Consider the following 19,166-nt stretch of genomic DNA (forward strand, 5'->3'; position numbering starts at 1 on the left):
CCACTGTTCGAAGGAGATTTAGAGAGAGATGAAACAAAGATTCACCTCTACCAAAGTGACAGACACCAAAGTATGGTGAAAGAAGGGATCTGCTCATAATCCTAAACATACAAGCTCATATGTGAAGCATGGTGGAGGTTGTGTCATGGCTTACACTTGCATTGCTGTTTCTGAAGCAGGCTCAATCATTTTTACTGATGATATAACTCATAATGATAGTAGCAGAATGAACTCAGAAGTCTACAGAAACATATTGTCTTCAGAGAAATGCTTCCAAACTAATCAGGAGGAATTTATTATGCAGCAAGGTCAGTCAGTCATTATCCAACCCACTATATCCTAACACGGGGTCACGGGGGTCTGCTGGAGCCAATCCCAGCCAGCACAGGGCACAAGGCAGGAACAAAACCCGGGCAAGGCGCACACACACACACACACACACCCCCACACACTAGGGACAATTTAGGATCGCCAGTGCACCTAACCTGCATATCTTTGGACCGTGGGAGGAAACCGGAGCACCCAGAGGAAACATGCAAACTCCACATAGGGAGGACCCGGGAAGCGAACCCGGGTCTCCTCACTGCGAGGCAGCAGCGCCACCACCGTGCTGCCCTTATGCAGCAAAGTAAATGATCCAAAACACACTGCCACCTCAACAAAGAACTTCATCAATTCATCAAAGAAAAAAAAAAAAAGGAAGGCTTTGGACTGGCCAGGTCAGTCACTAGATCTTAACCCAACTGATCATGCATTTCACTTCCTGAAGAAAAGACTGAAGGAAAAAAACCCACAATTGGACAAAAACTAAAAGATGCTCTGGCAAAAGCCTGGAAAAGCATAACCAATGAAGAAACAAGAAATCTGGTGTAGTCTATGGGTCTATAGACTTGATGCAGTTATTATGACCAAGAGATATGCAACCAAATATTAAGTATTTTTGACTTTAATTGAAAACATTCTATTCAAATACTTTTGCTCTCAAAACTGGTTGGCTTGATACAAAATGTGCTATGTTCTATGTTGTTTAACATACCCAGATGTAAATACCAGGGAACAAAACTGAAACTCTGGTCTCTCTTATTCATCTTTTGATCTTCCATACCAATGTCTTCAGTGCACAGCAAAAACAAATTAATTGGCCTTGCTGTTCAAATACTTTTGGAGAGGACTGTATATTTCTGCAACATTACCAGCCTTGTGACGAAAAATATTAAAGTTGATTTTCACCTCTGCCACCTCTGCATATGTGAATTGAAACATACACAGTATTGCCAAAAACTGGATTGAGCAAAGCTAGTACAAGTTGAGTTTCCAGTATCAGAAACTTTTTGAGGGCTGACATGATGCCACAAGTGGAAAATTCCACCAGGGCCTCTTTTATAAAACTTTACTTAGGCGTGAAAATATGCTTATGCCAAAAAGTGGATGTAAATAATATATCTACAGATTTATTCTTTCAGAGCAGAATGGGAGTGGTAGAGGTCCCCCATGAAGCATCAAGCGCAGTTAAGCAACGCAATGCCTGAGTTTTGTCCCCAGTGAAGCGGCATGATAACTCCCAAGTTAAAAAGTGGTGCTTGGCACCTTTTAAATTACAAATGACTTGAGTGATAATGGAATGTTACTGCTTATGGGGAACAAAAGCAGTTTCATTTTCGCTAGGTGCAATTATTGCAATATTAGTTCAGTAAATTGTTCCAATTACGTTAGGAAAGCCAGACACTGCTGCAAATTGCCTTTTTATTTTGGCAGTTTTTTATGTTGGCAAGAGGGAACAAAATACAGTCTAGATAAATCATATTCAACCTCAAAAATGATGAATATGTTTGTCACCTCAATGCACATAATAATAATGGCTCAGTGGTTTGAATTATTATATGTGCGAGTCGTAATTTAGCTACTTTGTCTGCATTTTCCAACTTAAACAAAGATTTCCTCAAAATCTCATTATGTATATGATAATTTCAAAATCCAAAATTTTTCTTTATTTCAGCTCTTAAGAATTAAAGTGGGTTCTTCTTTTTTTTCTTATTGAGTTCTTCAATCTTAGTGTTTCAGAAGTGGGTTAGAGTGCTTACAGAGTACATGAATATTTTACCCTATAGTTAAAAAAAAAAAAAAAAAAATGTACATGGTGTTAATGTCTAATAGGTTTATATAAGTTTATAGTTTTATAGGGTCTATATTTTCATGTGTACAGAGTGTAGTGAATTTCTTTAAGGTCCTAATTGACTTGCATCATGTTTTCTCAGTCACCATGATTAATGAGTATAACTACCTTATCTCAAAACTTTTTGCCTTCATTATCTGAAATAACTACCAATATTTTCACTGGCACAGCATTATAACCATCATGAATACTTGATTCTTATAGCCTACTTCCTAGAACATGCCATCGCTATTAATTTTACAAGGCACATAGAAGTACAACAGGTGCTAGTAGTTAATAGGAATGGATTTCCAGTATAACATGCCAATTTGTACAGAAACTTCACTGACATGTATGGTAAATTTAAAGCTGATTTTTTTCTTGTATTTTAAGTGTGACTTAATGCAACCACTGATGGAGCTTCAGCAACAGAGCTGGGGAGAACATCGTAGGGATTATGGGTGACAAAGCTTAATGAGTGATAATTGTTACCTATTAGTAGTAAGCAGGTTTCCGCAGAGATTCTGAAAGCTATAGAACCCTAAAAATTGCAGCTGTTAAAGATGAGAATTACTTGCAAAAAGAGAGTACCCACCTTGCAGTGTCAATACAGAGGCATCCACATCTCTTACAAGAAGGGAAAAATAATAGAGCAAGATGGGAGTGAAAAATGTATTTCATTTTACAGATGCCAAAAAGTGTTTATGCACTGCTTAGTTCACAGATACAGAAATCACTCATATGCTGTCAACTATTGCAGTTTTCTTTTTAAGTAATTGTGTGTTATTTTTTACCTTTGCAGTTTAAAGTCTGCCCAAAGAGTCAGTGTGTGTCTACTCCAGGACACAGAACAGACCTCTTTCAGAGAAATCCTAACAGTGTTCTGATCACAGATTTCTTTGGAAGTGTCAGAAAAGTTGAAATTACTATGAGTACTATGAAGCTAAATCCGAACAATACAGAGAAGAATGAAATGTAAGTATGTGTTAAATATGTATTAATAAATGCTGAGTTTTTAAATAGAGTTCTCTTTCAATTTGAAAAATAAAGTTGTCCTGCATTTGTAATTAAGTGGCTTTCATTTACCAGCAGTAGTCATCAGCATAAAGCAGTAATAGTGATTTATTGAAGATATTGTCTATTTATACAGTTTAAATATGCTCAAGAGAGTGTGAGTTAACAGCCTTTATCAGAGCTGAACAAGTGTACCTTGTAATAGACTGGCTTGTTCAAGGTTTCCTGTCTTATGCTTGAGGTCTGTTGAGATACACTGTGGCCTTCACAAACATGTATTGCCTTAAGCAGGTTCGAATACAGCATGAATGAGCAGCTTGCGAGCAAATGTGAATAACCACTGAGCTGTCATAAAAGTGGATATTATTGTTTGACACAGAATGTCCTAATGTTGTACAGTATAGTATATTCCAACAAGCAATGTGAAATAAATAACAGCAAACACGTCTTGTTTAGAGTAGCATAGTGGCACAGTTGTTAGCACTCCTGCCTCTTGCATCCAGCATACTGTCTTTGAAGTCAAAGCCTGGTTGTTCTGTGTTTGAAGTGTGCATATGTTCTCCTTTTACTCTGTAGGTTTTACTGCAGATACTTGTGTTTCCCGCCAATGTTCTTGAAGTCATGCACTTTAGTTTAACTAGTATTTCTAAACTCCTACATTCTAAATTTCAGAACTCCGAATACTAACTTTTCAAAATCTTTTAGTACTAGGGTGTTGTACTGTGTTAGCCATAATGAATGTAGAGAAAATCCAAGCAAAATGACACCTTTTATAAGATTACATCTTGCCTGAAGAAGGGGCCTGAGTTGCCTCGAAAGCTTGCATATTGTAATCTTTTTAGTTAGCCAATAAAAGGTGTCATTTTGCTTGGCTTTTCTCTCCAAAATCCTTTAGAAAATATTTCCCTCACATATTCTGCCTGCCTCTTTTGGATAGGAGTTTTGAAATAATATTGTTTTATTTGTGAACATTCTTTTAATTTTTAGTGGTTCACAGTTGCCCTGTAGTGGTTAAATCTTTAAATATGACCAATGCAACATTAATATTTTTTCCTGTATATGCAGTTATTGCAGTATGTAGAGTAATTAATTCAAAACAAGATGGTATTAAATTGGAAAAGTGGAATTGAAGCTGATATACTGTACAAATAAGAAAGGAATTTCAGTCTTATGTACACAGATGGCCATTGTTATGGAACAGTATTGTCCCTCGCTAAACCTCTGCATTATTACATATACAGTGGAACCTTGGTTCTCGACCATAATTCGTTCCAAAACTCTGGTCGTAAACTGATTTAGTCGTGAACCAAAGCAATTTCCTCCATAGGATTGTATGTAAATACAATTAATCTGTTCCAGACCATATGAACTGTATGTAAATATATATATTTTTAGGTTTTTAAGCACAAATATAGTTAAGTAAACTATAGAATGCACAGCGTAATAGTAAACTAAATGTAAAAACACTGAATAACACTGAGAAAACCTTGAACAACAGAGAAAACTAACACTGCAATAGTTCGCGCTACCAACCGCTGGCTAAAAACACTTTTTTTTTTAATGAGTTTTAAGCACAGGGAAAAAAAATGAACATTTGAAAAAATCCGTAATTTAATAAACCACCAAGAAAAGTAACATTGCAACAATGCACACTATGAACCGATCGCTGTAAACAGAAGTGAAAACAAAATCAAGCCCAGTGCATTCTTTAACTGCCTTCCTACCTTATGTGTCCAGCCCCCTCTCTCTCACGCTGCCTGTGTGTGTGTGTGCGCGCGTCTCTCTCGCGCTGCCTGTGTGTGTGTGCGCGCGTCTCTCTCGCGCTGCCTGTGTGTGTGCGCGCGTGTCTCTCTCGCGCTGCCTGTGTGTGTGCGCGCTCTCTCTCGGGCTGCCTGTGTGTGTGCGCACGCGCTCTCTCTCTCTGCCTGTGTGTGTGTGTGTGTGTGTATGTGTGTTCTCTCTCTCGCGCTGCCTGTGTGTGTGTTCTCTCTCTCTCGCTGCACAGGAAATGCACAGGGAGAGACTGAACATGTACAAACCGAAAAGGGAAACTGGCTTGTTCGTATACCAAGTATGTGGTCGTGAACCGAGGCAAAAGTTTGGCGAACTTTTTGGTCGTAAACCGATTTGTACATGTACCGAGACGTTCGTGAACCGAGGTTCCTCTGTATTTAACCACAAATATCTAATACACAGTTAAATCAAAACCTGCTATTACCCAAAAAAATTTTCAGCTTGAACAAGTAATGCAACGTTTAATTATATAATGTAACAACTAATTTTATCAAGCATTTCATTTACTTAACTTCTGCAATACCCAGTACCTTATGTATAATTCATAGCACCCTTATAGTAGCAATGATTTCAACAATATGTAATTATTTCTTACTCTGTCACAAAAAACATTTGAAGAATTTTTGCTAACCCCTCCTTGCAGAATACCTCCTTGTCATTTGTGGATTTGGGAGCATCAACTAATTATTTCAGCTGTTACTGTAGCATTTTAATTGGGTTTATGTCTGTCTGGAAAGGGTACAAAACCATATTCTACTGACACAAAATTTTTACAGATGGTTTTCAGAATTATATGGCATGATGCATCTCAGGAGCCTATGTGTTAGCAATTTCAATGGTATTGGTTTGTGTCTGCAGTGCCACTATACTGTATACTACTATAACTCCTGAAAATCATAGAATTCACAATGAAATACAGGGTGAGCCAAAATGAAGTACCACATTTCTCAAGGTCTTTGGGTGAGGTAGAGGCAGCCGAGTGGGTTGGGTTGAGGGTCGTTTGATGGGCAATCCTTGGTCCGGTGCACACAGTGGTTTCGCTGTCAAAGCGTTCTTCAACAGCAACAAATTCATCATCACTACGCAATGCACCTTCCGAACACACTTCAGCATTCCTCCTAACGGTGATGTCCCAAATCAGAAAACAATTCTTCAGTGGGTGGCTAAATTTAGACAGACGGGTAGAACATTGAGCAGAAAATCTCTAGGCCGTCCTCAGACTGTACGAATGCCTGAAAACATCCAAGCTGTAAGGGCATCAATTTTGCAGTCCCCTAGACGTTCAGCGCGCAAACATGCTTCTGCCTTAGTCATTTCCAACACGTCTTTGAGGAGGATTTTGCATGAGGAACTTAATTTCCATCCATACAAAATGATGGTAGTGCAGGAACTTGCTGAGAGAGACGGAGAGCCGTAGAGAGTTGTGGACGAACATTCTGCAAACCGTTCATTATGATGCCATCGTCATGTTCAGCGTTGAGGCACGTTTACATTTGAATGGTTGCTTAAATAAGTAAAACCTTTCGCTACAGTGAGTGTGTTACAGTTTGGTGCGCTGTTGCAGAATTTGGCATTGTAGGCCCTTACTTTTTTGAGGAGGTGGAGCTACAGTCACCGTCCCTTCAGAACATTACATTGAAATGCTAGAGAACTTTTTGCGGTCCCAACTGGAAGAAATGGATGTGGTGGATGCCTGGTTTCAACAGGATGGAAAAACAGCTCATATGGCACGGAGATCATGCAAGTTTTGCGGGAGATGTTTCCGGGGAAGCTGATCTCCCTGCGTGGTGATGTCTGGTGGCATTCACGTTCACCCGATCTCACTCCATGCGATTTTCTTCTTGTGGAGCTATTTCAAGTCGAAGGTATACACACACTGACCTCAAAACCTTGAAACTCTCAAGGACGCTATTCCCCTTGAAATGGGTGAACAAGTCACGTGAGCGTTCAGAAATCGTCTCGGAAGAGTTTATCACTAGTGATGGCCACCACCTTGAAGACATCATTTTTAAAACACAGAGAAAAAAATCTATTTTGTATATATTTTCCTGTCGTAATGAAATTTATTTGATCTTGTAGCATTTTTGTAGAATAAACATTTGAAATGTGGTACTTCTTTTTGGCTCACCCTGTATATATACAGTTTTACTCCTCTATAAATACTGTAGGGTACTTTTTGCCCTTCAGCATAGTAAAACTGTGCTGATAAGCCAAGAATCCGGTTTTGATTCATAATAGTAACATTCTTGCATCATTTTCGAGAGGTTTGTTTTACATGTGTTTCTCCTAATCAAGGAACAAGTTAATATTTAAAGATGTGAACGTAAATTTAAAATAAAAAAACATACAAATCAAAGAGAAATTTGTTAATATTGATGTAGTTTTTATATGCAATTTTAGCTGACAGGAAACAAAGCATGGCTGAAGTCTTCACGTGAAACAGAGTATGTCAGTAAATATGTACAATGTTATTCTAACAGCCATTTTTCAAATGTAGGTTTATATCATTAACAGATACTACTTGAAAATATTTTAATGTTATTTGAGCTCTTTCAGTGGTACAAAGCATAGTATTTGTACCCCATGGTTTGATAATGCTGGATTCAACTGTGGAGTATAGTGCCTTCTTGTGGAATTATCATGTGAGCTCTTCATGGACTGGCTTTCTGTTTACAACCAATATCCAAACGTTGCTCATTCTTGCCTCTGTAGTCTGGCTTCCTTTGACCCTGAATGGGAAAAACCGGGTATGAAATATAATGGATGGATTGATACACTAGCCTAAATGAATACTTGGGCATTTTCCCAGCTGTTTGAAAATACAGTTACTGTATGTCTGTTAAAGTTTATCAATAAAACAGCCATTGCAGCCATATGTTTTTAGGACTGTGTCATCAGTAAGATTAGCTGGTTTGAACTTTTAACATATGTTAATTGTTGGCATCTCTATTCCAGATATTTTAATTAGTACTAACTTAGTCTATTCCTGTTCAGTATATTTAACCTTCCATGATAATTATAATAAACGTAAAGTCTGCAAGTACAGAAATATGTTAGATTTCCCAGTAAAAAATACACTCACAGTATAGCCATTTCTTTTCTGTCTAGTTGTATTACCTGAAGAAGGGGCCTGAGCTGCCTCAAAAGCTTCCATATTGTAATCTGTTCAGTTAGCCAATAAAAGGTGTCATTTTGCTTCACTTCTCATTGCATCCATAATGGCTAACACGGTACATCACCCTACTACTTGAAATGTAAATACTAAGCCATATTGCAATTTCTAAGTGCCTGTTAATATTATTTTGACATAACCTTCTCAGACATGCTTTACTCCATTTAAGTGTCTCAGAGGGTCTGGATCCTATCCAAACAGTACTGTGTGTAAAACAGGAAACAGGCACACACCCACATTTGCAAATACACTAGGGCAAATCTTGTATCACCATATAATTTTGTCAGCATTTATTTGGGGATGTGGAAGGAAAACCCACACATGGAGGAGCAGTCATTTTTGCCCCATATCTTACCACCCTTCTGATTTTTTTCAAAGTATATTAAACCATAACAGACCTTTTGTAATGCTGAGTTGGATTAAGCTGGTTTGAGAATATTATATTATAAGACCACTATGATCTCACCTCTGTATGGTTAACCTTAATGTAATACTTTTGATTTCAAAATCCCTTTATTACAGGATAGCATTTATTGTTCTACTGTATTGTTTCATGGAGACTACAAGTAAGACAAATGTCTAAACAACTAAGGAATAGACTAGATATGCATCTATACTGTGAGCAAAATAAAACAAAAATATAATTTTAGTAAATCCAAATGAAATTGCATGCATGCAGTAGAAGTTTTATAACACCAGATGGCAGTGAAATATTGTCTATCATTTATTTCATTGGTGAATGAAAAAAAAACAGTCCTTGAAATTATAGTTGCCTTTGTAAATGATAAAGTGTTTGCTATACACTATTTTTAATGGGCAGAATAATGATTATGTAATATACAGAATATTGATATTCAACATAAAACATTTCGTTTAAACTGTTGCCCCTTATAGACATCTCCTAGGAACCTGATTGCAAAACCTTCAGACAACAGAGTTTTGACAATAAAGGCTTAAACACCAAAACACATCAAAATGAAGATTATTGGGGGAAGAAGATATCAAAAACAAAGAATGCATGTTTGCTTCACTTGCCAATGGCATTTCTGATTATTACTTCGGGATAGCTCTCCCAATTCTTTACACAGCATCTTTCCATCCTGACGGTTTTTCGGCACTCTTGTTAAAGACTCCTCCACCTCCTGCCTGAGAATTCATGTCTCAGACTTCCAATTATATTTTGTTTGTCTCTGACAAGAAGAAACCATTTGTAAGTCTACCCCAATGGTAATTGCATTCTTAGGTCAACTGTGCCTGTCAGAGACCCCTTATAACATAGTACCCTTAATGCTTAAATACCCCGTTGATGCAGGGGGTTGTTTCAACTTTTACCAGACCCAATGCTTTAATATTTGTTTATGATGTTTGTCCCAAAAGTATACTCTAATAAAGTCTTTTCCCACACCACACCGAAACTTTTCAACGTTTAAAACCAATGATATATTAAATACATTGCTGCTTCCTACACTTTGAACAGTGCTTGTAAATCTAAGATCAGCAAAGTTTATTCTAATGTATTTTTTCAGTATTTCAAAATTAATTTGTTTCCTGCTTTTATATTTTGGAGCAAAGGAAGTATTCTTTGTATTCTTCCGCCCATCTGTTATCAGAATACCACAGACAGCAAGTGATAGACTTAACTGCCTCGGTAATGTTGCCATATGAACTGTAAACTTAAAAATGTTATATAAGCTATGGCTATTGCCCAACAAAATATGCCACACTGATGCCTTGTGTGCACCATTGCTGAGTAACATTCTTCCAAGAAGTATGCCCTAAAATCTAAAACAAGATAAAGAAAACAAAAAAAATGGACATGTCTCACAATACAGTAATGCAGTAAAAACAAAAAAATGAATCCCTTCAGGAAATGAATGCAGGTCCATCAATGAGGCAAAGTAAAATTCTGGGGGAAAAAGTGCTTTTAAACTTCCAGGATAAAAACCTTTGGTGAAGTCTTACAGACATACCTCTGCTATTAAGAGGGAATATCCAAGAAAACATTACATTGTAATAACATCTGTGGAAAGCATACCCCTGGACACAGACAGACAGACAGACACCAGAATGTCCAAAAGCACAGTCCTTTATTTTCTGTACAGCTCCACAATGCCTTATCCCAACAACTTTCTTCTTTTCTTTCTCTTTCTTGGACCTCCACTCCCCTCCTCACAAGCTTGGTCTCCTTCCTCCCAACTCCGGCCCTCTTACTGGAGGGAGGTGGCCCCTTTTATAATGACCCGGATAAGCTCCAGGTGCTCCGTCTGACGACACTTCCTGGTGTGGCGGAAGTATCATGAGAGCACCCGGAAGCACTCCGGGCATCCCTGGGATTTCTTCGGCAGCACTTCCTGGTGTTGCAGAAGTGCTGCCATCCAGGGTTCCATAATTGTCCGGGCGCCCCCTGGCAGTAGCCACGTCCTCCCATAGGGATGAGCTTCTCAGCTCCGTTCCAATGGCCCCCAAGCAGACCCGGGTGGCTGCCCTCTCGTGGCCCAGGGGAGGTATCAACCCTCTCGTGGACCATCCGTGCGTACATCCTATTATTGTCCCTGGTACCTGCAGTCAGACATCAGGTTTACTAGTATTGTGTCCGTCAAGTGCATTTTCTACTTTTGAGATTTTGCAGCAGTTCATATCCATGTCTAAGTGTAGTCCATTATGATTCAATGTTTTTTTATGTTGCCTGCACAGTTTCTCTCCCACCATTTTGTCATTTTGCAACACCTAAGCATAATACAGTTCTATGAAAAGTGCTTTGAATTGCAGCTACAGTGGATGTAACCACAATTCATCTGTCAAGTATTCCCTTTGAAAATTTTTTTTTGTCTTAGTATGTTCTTTCTTGTTGATTGAATTCCTTTATTAATTCTGCTTATTTTGTTCTGTTAATGTATTTTAACTCCTCTTATTTGTATAAATTACTTAATTATTTAGCTAGTAAATTTTTTTCCAATTTTCTTGTGACGGTCAATGTCTTTTTAGCAGCTTGAACCTGTACCCAAGGATGAGCCCTGCAAGTGAGAGCACATGCATTCAGTAAGAGGTGGTGAAAGGTGCATTAGTGTTTTTATTTAAAAAACAAAATGAAATCAATGTCATGTGCAATATAGTGCGATGCTCCTTCTACTAAATAAATAAAGAATCCATAAAAGCTGTGCCTATCCGTGAGTTGAAAATCAATTCATAAATAATCTGTGAATAAAACCATGCATTAATCGTGTACTTTCTGCTTCCTTCCTCTCTCTGAGCCTAGCACCATTCATTATCTTCTCAGCTCACCACATTGGTGTTCCCAGCTGACAAGAGACATCAGCAGGTGTGGTCCCCACTTCCTGGTCTCGTCCCGACCGTTTCCACCCACATTTGCCAGAATGCACTGAGTCTCCTGGCCCTCTGTCTTCCATTAATCTCCATTCACCGTCTTTGGGTACCCTAGGGGAACACCACCATCATCCTCCACACCTCCATATATACTCGGTGGGGGATGATTCTTCCATAGAGAGTAGTTCAGAGTAGTTCCTGTCATTCTCCATTTGGGATCATGAATCAGCTGCCTCCTCCTCTTCACAACAGCTGGTACACCTGAACCTGTTTTCTCACTCACAGTTCTCTTACTGTACTGCTTTTCCCTGTTTCCCTATGCAGGTTCTTTTTTATTTAAGCTGCCTCCAGGCACAGGTGCTGCAGTCACCAACTCAAAAGTGTGAAAGAAACACTTTACTGACCCACTCACATCTGCATGTGAAAACACGATCAGCCAAGCACCTCAATCCACCCCTGGGTGGCTTGTGAATGTATTCACGTGCATCTGCTCCCACCTGGAGCCAACATGCCTCGGATTATTTAACTTTAAAAAACGCACAGCACCACAAATCTCTCTCATCATATGTAACTGTAGTGCAGGTAAAAAGCAGTCACTCAACATCACTATAGTTTTCATCCCAGTCCAAAACTTTGTATACCTCTGGAACAATGTCATTTTACAAACTTTCACAAGTTAATAATAATACATTTTATTTATATAGCGCCTTTCCCATGCTCAAGGCACTTACAGAATATAGTAAACAACGGCAGCATATACAGTATATAGCATTGTACAAACCAGATAAATAAAGAAGATTAAGACAGTGAATTCTGGAGAAAAAAAAACAACATAATTGATGGCATAGCACACACACACAGAGGTTACATTAGTATCTTGATAGAGAGGTAAACTGAGAGAAGGGTAGTAAAGTCAAGTAGAGCTAAAAGCCTTCCTGAACAGATGAGTTTTGAGTTGTTCTTTAAAAGAATTCGTGGAGTCAGCTGACCTGATTAATTTCGGTAGGTCATTCCAGAGTCTGGGCGCTATACAGCTGAAGGCCCTGTCACCCATGGAGTGTAGATTAGTGAGGGGCACAACAAGATTGCCAGAATCAGAGGACCTTAGTGGGCGGGCAGGCACATAGTGATGGAGAAGGTCACTGATGTAGTTTGGCGCAAGGTTATTTAAGGCTTTGTAGGTTATTAGTAAGATTTTATATTCGATTCTGTAAGACACAGGAAGCCAGTGAAGACGGAGCAGGATGGGTGTGATGTGCTCGCTGCTGCTGGTTCGAGTAAGGACTCTTGCAGCTGAGTTTTGAATAAGCTGTTTTGATCTTATATCAAAGATTAGAAAGGGCACCTTCCAATCGGGATGTGATAAAAGCATGGACAAGTTTCTCAGCATTAGAGAAGGAGAGGAAGGAGCGAACACGGGAAATGTTACGGAGGTGAAAGTAAGAAAGTTTCTTAATGTGATTTATGTGGGCGGAATAAGAGCGGGAGGAATTAAAAATGACACCAAGATTCTTTACGGTAGAGGCAGGTCTGATGAGATCATCGCCAAGATAGACTGGGAAGGAGCTCATTTTATTAAGTTGCATTTTAGTCCCAATTTGCAGGAGTTCAGTTTTATTGCAATTTAATTTTAAAGAGTTCTGCTCCATCCAGGTTTTAATTTCACTAAGGGAGGCTGTGAGTTGAGAAAGCTCTGACGTTCCACTTTTAAAATTGAAGTAGAGTTGAGTATCATCTGCATAAAAATGATAACCCAGTCCATAGCTACAGATAATATGGCCAAGGGGAAGCATGTAAATACAGAAAAACAGAGGACCGAGGACAGAGCCCTGAGGAACTCCTTGTGTGACCGGCGCCGAGCTGTATCTGCTGTTGCCAAGACTAACAAACTCTTGCCTATCAGTCAGATAGGACTTGAACCAATGGAGGGCAGTGCCAGAGATACCCAGCATGTTCTCCATTCTGGACAGTAGGATGTCATGTCTAACAGTGTCAAATGCTGCACTGAGTTCTAACAGAATTAATATGCTGGTTTGTCCAGAGTCTGCTGCCATAAGCAAATCATTGGTTACCCGAAGAAGAGCAGTTTCACAGCTGTGCCGGGTCCTGAAACCAGACTGAAAGGGTTCCATCAAATTATTAGAGGTTAGGTAATTGGTGAGTTGGGAAGCTACAACACGCTGAAGAACTTTTGACAGGAAAGGTAAGTGGGAAATAGGCTGGAAATTGTTAAGATTGTCAGCATCCAGACCAAAAAGCAAGAGCAAAAAGGTAGCTGTAACCTGTTAGTAGCTTTAGGAAACCTTAAGTGAATTATTTTAAAATGCAGTTATGAAGTTATTTCGTATGACAGAAATGTAACTAATAACTTCATTTTTTTCATCATCATTTGTTTTCAGCTTTTTAGACAAAATTAAAATTTTATGTGCGTTTATCACTTGATGTTATTACAATACAATACAATTTAATTTTATATAGCTCAAAATCACACAAGAAGTGGCGCAATGGGCTTTAACAGGCCCTGGCTTTTGACAGTCCCCCAGCCTTGACTCTCTAAGAAGACAAGGAAAAACTCCCAAAAAAATCCTTGTAGGGAAAAAATGGAAGAAACCTTGGGAAAGGCAGTTCAAAGAGACCAGGCAGGTTGGGCATGCAGTGGGTGTCAAAAAGAAGGGGGTCAATACAATACAGAGAACAGCACAAATCCTCAATACAATATAAAAATTTACAAGTACAGAACAGAATTTAACAGTAGATGATATTATACAATATGATTTGGATTTGTTTAGAGTCTTAGAGATCTCAGCCATCAAGCTGCCTCCCCCTGTTGGCCATTCCACAGCTGAAACAGCGCTGGGCAAGCCAATCCGATGAAAGGACCCCTCTACCCCACGATTCCTGTGATCCTCTATTAGGCATGACTTTACATTAGGCAGGCAAAACAACTTGGCAGGTGGGCCGTGGCACCATGTGCCACATTTGAGTGCCGAGAAGAGAAACAGAATAGGTGAGGGTTAGTAACAAATCATAACTATCATGTTACTTATGTTTTAGTGGTAATGATAATCAGCAGCTCTAGTCAGGATATGCTAAACTGAAGTAGTGAGTCTTCAGCTGGGATTTAAAAGCTGAGACCCTCAATACATCATTACATTACATTACATCTGCCATTGTGTTTTCTTACAAAAACAATACATTATTTCTTAAAGCATAGCAGCATCGGGCTTTAATGGGTTCTAAATGAATAAGTATTGTTAGACTGGTCTGCCATGTTGCTGCAAACAAATAATCTAGAAAGTTTTCCTTATTGTTAAAAGTATTTAAAGGCACACTTATCTAAATAAAGGTGCTTAGAACATTTCAGGCATAATTTCACCTCACAAACTTTACCGTTCTATATTATTAATATAAAAAGCTTCAACTACTACATTTCACTTTAATTATAACAGTAATTATTGCAACCAACTTTTTGCATAAATTCTTTATAAATAATCTCATCTTTTAGCAAATGTAGCAGTTGACTTATTCAGTTATCTTTCATTAAGTAATAGAATTTACACCATTTCTTTTATTGAAAATGTTTTTCATATGGAGGTATCGTGTCAGTAAATGTTTTTACTCTCCCAACTTAGTTTATGTGTGTTTTTCCACTTTGTTTAGGTACACATTTGCTGTTGTAAGTTCATATTTTCCTTATAATGAGGGTTTAATGCATATTGCAAATTACTAAACTGAGTGCAACTGTAGAATTGATGTGTTATCTAGGTATCACATTCAAATCTCTCTGCCTCACCAAATGAAGCAAAAAGAAAAACAGTTATATGAGAATATATTTATGTATGTAAAGGAAAAAAAAAAACAACACCTAGTACTTTATAACACTGCTAGAAAGATTATGGTAATTTAAGCACCAGATGCACCATCTGGTATTACAACTAAAAGGCCTATTACTGTTAGCCCCTTATGCCCGAAGGGGTTTTTGGCATTATTGTGTGAAAATCATGTACAGAAAAATGATTATTATTCTGCTTATGTAATAAAGGAGCTTCAAATGACTGAAGAGTAATGAGTATAACACTCCAAATTTTACAAAAAAAGTCTTTATTTGAGTAAAAACCTAACTTTTCACACCAATACCAACTAAATAAACCATAAAAAATTGGCATTTTAGGAATTTCTCCCCAAAAAACTGGATTTTACAATATATAATTAATATTTCATGTCACCAAATCTGTCCGCTATCATTGTACCAAGTTTAGATTTCATATAACATAGCATCGCAAACTTTAACTGTTTAGCACAAGGTGTCCCCTTTTTTGGAAATATATAGTTACTTGCACCTAATCAACCTCTCAAAAACAAGAAAAAAAAATACACCCACACAAGCTACAAGTAAACAATTTGCAACTTTATATGTATAATAACATACTCCTCTAAACCTTTACTTTCAAAACTTTTTCCTGCCAGTTCTTGAAACAATTTCTGTTTACCTCCAGACACAGAGAAACCTTCTATTGTACAAAATGTATTGGGTTTTTTGTACTGCAGTTCACACATCTCCCATCATCTGTTGAAGTCATCCCACAAAGATTTGTTTGTTTATTTATTTGTGTAGTTATTTATTATATATGTTGTTGCCTTTTTTTTTTTTTTTTCATACGTTTCACATCTAGAATAAACTAAGTACGTACGTACGTACATACATTTTCATACCAGCTTTCTCCAGTGCCGGAGGCAACACCATTCCCGGCAGGGCACACACATAAACCTAAACCATTCACATGGGGACAATCAACCTAAACAGAACATTTTTGGAATGCAGATTGAAAACTGGCATACTCAGAAAGAGGAGAGTAAAACAGTGATATTTTGAACAACGTTCTAGGGTTCCCCAACATAAAACTGTGTGTGGTGGTATGGCATGAGACAAATGCATACAATTAAAGAGCAGTCACCTGTGAAAGTTCATGTGGTGTGATTTAAGTGACTTTGGATAAGGGGGAATTACACACATAAAACTGTGAGCAGCAGCATGGCATGGCTCGATACAAGTACATTCAACACGTTCAATCGAAGAGCGATCCCTTATGAAAGTTTACATGGTGTGATTCAGTGACAGTTGATCAAAGCATCAAGCAGTGTAATGGTACTTTGACAGTATGCTGCGAAGTTGACACCGGAAGTGCACTACTTCAAAAACTGGGAGAGAGTGCAGCAGACATCGTTTGAATATGGTAATTGAACACACAGTGCTTGAACTGGTAAAACTAAATGCTGCAATACTTCAGAGTTATAAGCATTTCTCACAAATCATGCAGCTTTAACTCAGGGACAAAGCTGTAATTCAGGGTCTTCATGTTCCATATCACTAGCATTCTGTAACTTTTCTTTTTTTTTTGGAAGACATTTTTCCCTAGTATAAACTCAAATAAGACGCTCACAGAAGCTTGGTGCATAAAGATGAGCTGTTGCAAACTCATTGTATTTCCTGCTTTTTAGGTATAGCTGTGACATATGTATAGACAACTATATCTCTCTATTGTTAAAAAAAAAAAAATAATAATAATCCTGGGAGAGAGTGACTAGGGAGACGAGACGTGATCTTCACGTGAAGATCACGGAAGACACTTAAAAGACCTGTGAGACGAAAGAAATTGGCCACGGAGTGTCTCGCAGGGACCTTAAACATGAGACTTTGTGCCAAGAGATTGACCCAAAACCGTCTCACAGGGACATAGAACATAAGATTCTTGCAAGGCACACCCTACTTACAACCAATATCAAATAAGACCATGGGCAGAAAAACACTAAGTCGTGTCAAGGCTTTGAGCACACACAGATCCAGGGCTCTCAGCACATTTAAAGCGTATAAGGACAATACGTTATAGATGAAACGTCGACGACTAAGCGAAGAAGAAAGTGCAGCGCGGAGAAAAGAGACTCAAAAGCGCTGGAAAGAAAAAAAATGCAAAAAAAAAAAAGAATAATCTAGGTGCAAATTCAGAAAATAAGCAAAGTAATAATCAGTCTGGAACAAGTGGAATTAAAAAAAAGCACATCCAATCGTGCTCAGAATTAAAAGACAAAGTATAACTCCATAAAGACGTTCAACAATGTTGGCGCTATACACATGCAGAGCAGATTAGAGATTATGAAAGCAGTGGAATTCGAAAGGCTCAAAAAAAACGATGGCGTGAAACACATGCAGAGAAAGGTAAAGAATATGAAAGCAGGAACATTCGAAAGTATTGTAGCGTCCCAGCCAGGTTGAAGCCTTTTTTTTTTTAGAGTGACTGTTAGGTTCGATTGGGGGGGGGCACGGAGTACAGCACAGAAGACTGACAGCGGGGTATTGGTTGATGGGGTGGGTCCCGGGATGGGAGGAGGTGGTTGGAGAGGATGCTAGAGGGTTGTGTTTGGGGTTATTAAGTCGGCGTTCTTTTTTTCTTGATTCAAGTAAAACTTTTATGAGACTATACTATGTCTGTCTGTCTTTTTTTTTTTTTTTTTTACTACTTCTCTTTTCGAGCCGGACACGGACGTTGCTACAGTATCAAAAAAAGATAGTAAAGATTGCATTAACGCAAACAAAAGGAAATTATTACTTGAAAAAAGGGAAAATAATCATCATGGACCAAGTGTAATTGAAAAAATAGCAGGACAAAGCGAGGTCAGTGATAGAAGTCAAAGAGTAGAAAACAAAGTAAAACGTCATAAAGAGGTTAAAAAACAAGGGGGCCAAACACATGCAGAGCAGGTTAGAGATAATGAAAACTGGAATTCAAAAGACAAAAAAAAAAACGTAGGCGTGAAACATGTGGAGCAAGATACAGATTATGAAAGCAGAAAAAAACAACAGTGTCAAAACAAAGAAAGTAAACATTGCATTAGCGCAAAGAGAAATCATTACTCTGAGAAATAACGAAAAGGCAAATAGAGATCGAATATATGGACATAGGTGATATGTCATAAGTATGTAAAGGCTTTGTAAAGTATTGTAAGGCTTTGAAGTTTAAGTCAGAGAATTTCAAAAACGGGGTTTACCTCACATGCATTTATTGGTTACTTTGCAAAAAAGATTATTAACTGCTGATGATGTAGATTGCTTTTTCTGCTGAAATTCCAAACAGAGAAACTTATCATGGGCGGCACGGTGGCGCAGTGGGTAGCGCTGCTGCCTCGCAGTTGGGAGATCTGGGGACCTGGGTTCACTTCCCGGGTCTTCCCTGCGTGGAGTTTGCATGTTCTCCCCGTGTCTGCGTGGGTTTCCTCCGGGCGCTCCGGTTTCCTCCCACAGTCCAAAGACATGCAGGTTAGGTGGATTGGCGATTCTAAATTGACCCTAGCGTGTGCTTGGTGTGTGGGTGTGTTTGTGTGTGTCCTGCGGTGGGTTGGCACCCTGCCCGGGATTGGTTCCTGCCTTGTGCCCTGTGTTGGCTGGGATTGGCTCCAGCAGGGCCCTGTGTTCGGATTCAGCGGGTTGGACGATGGATGGATGGAAATTATCATGAATTATGGTACAAGGTCATTAAACACATGTCTCACGGACCTCATTTAAAAGATTCAGCATATTGGGACTGGAAAGATTCCAAATATTGTTTTTAAAGAAGTTCTGAAATAAACGTGAAACTAATAACTAATAAATAGCAACAATTCAAAGAAAAAAAAAATCTTAAAAGTGTGTATCTGGAAAACCAAACGCGGCGGTTG

The 19,166-nt window shown here is 38.5% G+C and overlaps 1 protein-coding gene across 1 annotated transcript in view; it reads left to right on the forward strand.

Moving 5' to 3' along the window:
- pigk (phosphatidylinositol glycan anchor biosynthesis, class K) overlaps positions 1–19,166 on the forward strand; it is a 69,248-nt gene that overhangs the window by 33,181 nt on the left and 16,901 nt on the right. Inside the window, exon 9 of the mRNA XM_028811188.2 lies at positions 2,955–3,127. Coding sequence (XP_028667021.1) covers positions 2,955–3,127 — 173 coding nt within the window. The remainder of the gene's footprint in view (positions 1–2,954; positions 3,128–19,166) is intronic.

This window comes from Erpetoichthys calabaricus, chromosome 10 (assembly GCF_900747795.2).
Source record: "Erpetoichthys calabaricus chromosome 10, fErpCal1.3, whole genome shotgun sequence".
NCBI lineage: Eukaryota > Metazoa > Chordata > Cladistia > Polypteriformes > Polypteridae > Erpetoichthys > Erpetoichthys calabaricus.